Source organism: Acanthamoeba castellanii (assembly GCF_000313135.1).
Source record: "Acanthamoeba castellanii str. Neff unplaced genomic scaffold scf7180000084581, whole genome shotgun sequence".
Taxonomy (NCBI): Eukaryota; Discosea; order Longamoebia; family Acanthamoebidae; genus Acanthamoeba; species Acanthamoeba castellanii.
This window is the reverse complement of record NW_004457693.1, coordinates 62,885-65,513: the sequence shown is the minus strand read 5'-3', so window position 1 is coordinate 65,513 and position 2,629 is coordinate 62,885. Positions and strand designations below refer to the sequence as shown.

The following is a 2,629-nucleotide window of genomic DNA, read 5'->3' as shown; positions in this document are numbered from 1 at the left end:
AGGTGGTGGAGAGGAACGACGTGGCAGCGCCCGCCAAGTTTCCCGGCGAAGATGGAGAGGAGGAGACATTTGTGGTGGGTCGCCAATCGAAGACAGATGAAGAGAAAGAAGAGGAAATCGGCACAGACGCAGTCGAAGCCGTGGAAGGCCCCGTTCTAGGCTTCGGTATGTCCATCTTCTTTAGATGCAAATTAGCAATACCAGCTGCAGCTTTGCTCCTGAGTGTGTTGGCTGCTGGCGAACATTGGTGAAATTCCGAGCTTGAACGCACAGGCGCCCTTGTGGCCAACAGTCACCACCACCAACAACCACCCATACCCCTGGGTGGCCCTCAGGGCAATGTATACAAGTGGGTGGTAGCTAGAGTGGCTTCAGGTGCTTGGACAGGCTGGGTAGTCACTTGTGCCCTGCTTTTCCTGATTTTGAATCCACTTGCAGTGCTGGAGGAGGTTGAGCAGGATGGTGTGCATGTGAATCAGTCCTACCAGAGTCATGGGGTGCTTGAGTGTGAATGCGTTGAACTCCTCTGTGCTGATCTTGCCATCTTTGTCTGTGTCTGCTTCCAACAGAAACCTGAACGCATGCACCAACTGCTGTGTCAGCATTGTGTGGTTGTGTGAAAGGCCAATTATTGTTGCAATGCACTTGTGGGTGATCTGTCCCTGTAGGTCTTGAGGTGACAGCTTGACCAGTTGCTGGTCTTTGGTGATGTTGAAAGTTTCCACCTCTGTCTGTGCCAGGTACTGGTTCATCAACAGAAAGATTGGAAATGTTGTGCACAAGCAGCTCTGAGGCCTCCTGGTACTCTGTGGGTGTCTGTGACCCAACATGATATGCACACACACATGTGACATGTGCACCATGACAAATGGTGCCTGCACACACACATGTGACACATGCACCATGACAATGCCCACACATGCACACCACACTTGCACATGCACACACACACAGCAAGGGGGTGACTCATCAGAGCTGAGGCAGCACTATCTAGTAAAGGGAAGGGGTGTGCACCATATATCCATCACCATCACAGTCATACACTCAGAAGCAAACTGAGCCAGTTTGAAGTGAGTGGGTGTCTTGGCACAAGACACAGACAAAGAGGAAGTTGGAGAGGGAAAGGTGTGCACACAATTGATCTTCTCCTCCTGTGTGCTGTCATCTGACAGCAGATAGAGGGTGGTGACCAGCCTGAAGGGACATGAGTGAGAGGCCATCAACAAGAACATGGAGAAGTAGGCATACACACTCTGAGAAGTTGATCTCTCCATTGCTGTCATGATCCAACGCCCTTCATGACCAAACTGTCAACAAGGTGAACTGTGTGTGGGTTTGCCAAGGTGCAACTGGGGATGGGGGCCCACCTGCCAAGTAGAAAGGTGGTATCTTCATCTATGTGAAACTGGAGGGTGAGGCTGGCGCTTGTGAGCTTGAAGCGCAAGCCAGCATGCATGTGGGTCATCACATCACAAAACATCTTCTCCAGGTCCTTGATCTCTTCCTTGGTGACTGGCCAGACCCCTCACCACCAGGCAGCACATATCAGTTAATAGAAGACCTGAAAAAAAAGAATGATAATAAAAACAATAAAGAACGCAAGCAGGTGGGGGGTGAGAGCATGGGTAATGGTACAGCCCGTTTTCTTGGCAAGCTTGGAGGACTCGCTGCCCATGTGGGTTGGGTGGTGTGGAAGTACGTCTTTCTCGCTACCGTACCGGCTCGAATTTGTTATTTATAATAATAACGCACGAATAACATTCCGATCATACCAGGCAGCCACGGAGCAATTTGCGAGAGTGCAAGCTTGTTGCCTCCTTGATTAAAAATAGTTTTTAAAATTGAGGTGGCCATCAAGAGACCTCAACTGCAAGAGTGGCCTGGGCGTCGTGGTTGCCTCGAAATCACGAAGATAGATATAAACAAAATGAACAAAACACGAGAATTGGCCATCTTCGAGTACGTCCTCATCGTGCAGGTCAATCCATGTACGCTCCCTTCCTTTTTTTCCAATATATCCCTTCATTCCCCTCTTTCCCTTCTTCTATCTCGCCCCCCCCCCCACAGTACCGCTTTTCGTTTTGCTGCGAGACCACCCCCAAACAAACAGCAGTAATATCTTTATCTTTATTATTAGGACAAATGATATTCCCACCACGCCGTGGCAGTATTGCTTGCCATTGCTCAGCGTTCACCCAGGCGCCAGCCTAACCTGTACCATACTTACTTTCCATCACGAAAACTTTACAGCGACGGGGCAGCCGTTCATCGCCTATCGGTACCCGCCGTCGACAGACCAGGGGGCAAAGGACTCCATCTCCGGCCCCATCATGCGATTCTGCTTCCCCGAGCTCGAACTCTCCGACCAGAGCAAGAAGAAGGACAAGAAGAAGAAACTGCTCGGGTATCTTTTCCCGATCCCATTTCTCCTGCGTTCATGTGTGTGCGGTGGTGCGTGTGGTTAGCACAGTTTACTCACAGTTGAATTCGGTTGCGGCACGCGCTCCAGGGGAATGGGTGTACAGCAGAGCGAGACGTTCTCGTTCGTGTTGACGGACTCGGACGGCTCCCGCAAATTCGGCTACTGCCGACGCATGCGCGTGCCCAATCCCGATAAGCCCAGCGACAC

General features: G+C 51.0%; 3 protein-coding genes across 3 annotated transcripts in view; 1 reads left to right on the top strand and 2 right to left on the bottom strand.

Moving 5' to 3' along the window:
* ACA1_333500 (uncharacterized protein) overlaps nucleotides 1-69 on the bottom strand; it is a gene marked incomplete at both ends in the record, with an annotated part of 1,347 nt that extends 1,278 nt beyond the window's left edge. The window contains one exon of the mRNA XM_004354982.1: nucleotides 18-69. Coding sequence (XP_004355034.1) covers nucleotides 18-69 — 52 coding nt within the window. The remainder of the gene's footprint in view (nucleotides 1-17) is intronic.
* Nucleotides 70-371: 302 nt separating this feature from the next.
* On the bottom strand, nucleotides 372-1,675 carry ACA1_333490 (uncharacterized protein; the record flags this gene model as incomplete). Its single annotated transcript, XM_004354981.1, is given in 6 exon segments — nucleotides 372-573; nucleotides 646-731; nucleotides 745-816; nucleotides 1,134-1,194; nucleotides 1,368-1,512; nucleotides 1,636-1,675. The coding sequence occupies 6 exon segments, from the start codon at nucleotides 1,673-1,675 to the stop codon at nucleotides 372-374; spliced, it is 606 nt and encodes a 201-aa protein (XP_004355033.1).
* Nucleotides 1,676-1,927: 252 nt separating this feature from the next.
* Nucleotides 1,928-2,629, top strand: part of ACA1_333380 (DENN (AEX3) domain containing protein) — a gene marked incomplete at both ends in the record, with an annotated part of 2,658 nt that continues 1,956 nt past the window's right edge. Inside the window, 3 exons of the mRNA XM_004354980.1 lie at nucleotides 1,928-1,988; nucleotides 2,251-2,404; nucleotides 2,510-2,542. Coding sequence (XP_004355032.1) covers nucleotides 1,928-1,988; nucleotides 2,251-2,404; nucleotides 2,510-2,542 — 248 coding nt within the window. The remainder of the gene's footprint in view (nucleotides 1,989-2,250; nucleotides 2,405-2,509; nucleotides 2,543-2,629) is intronic.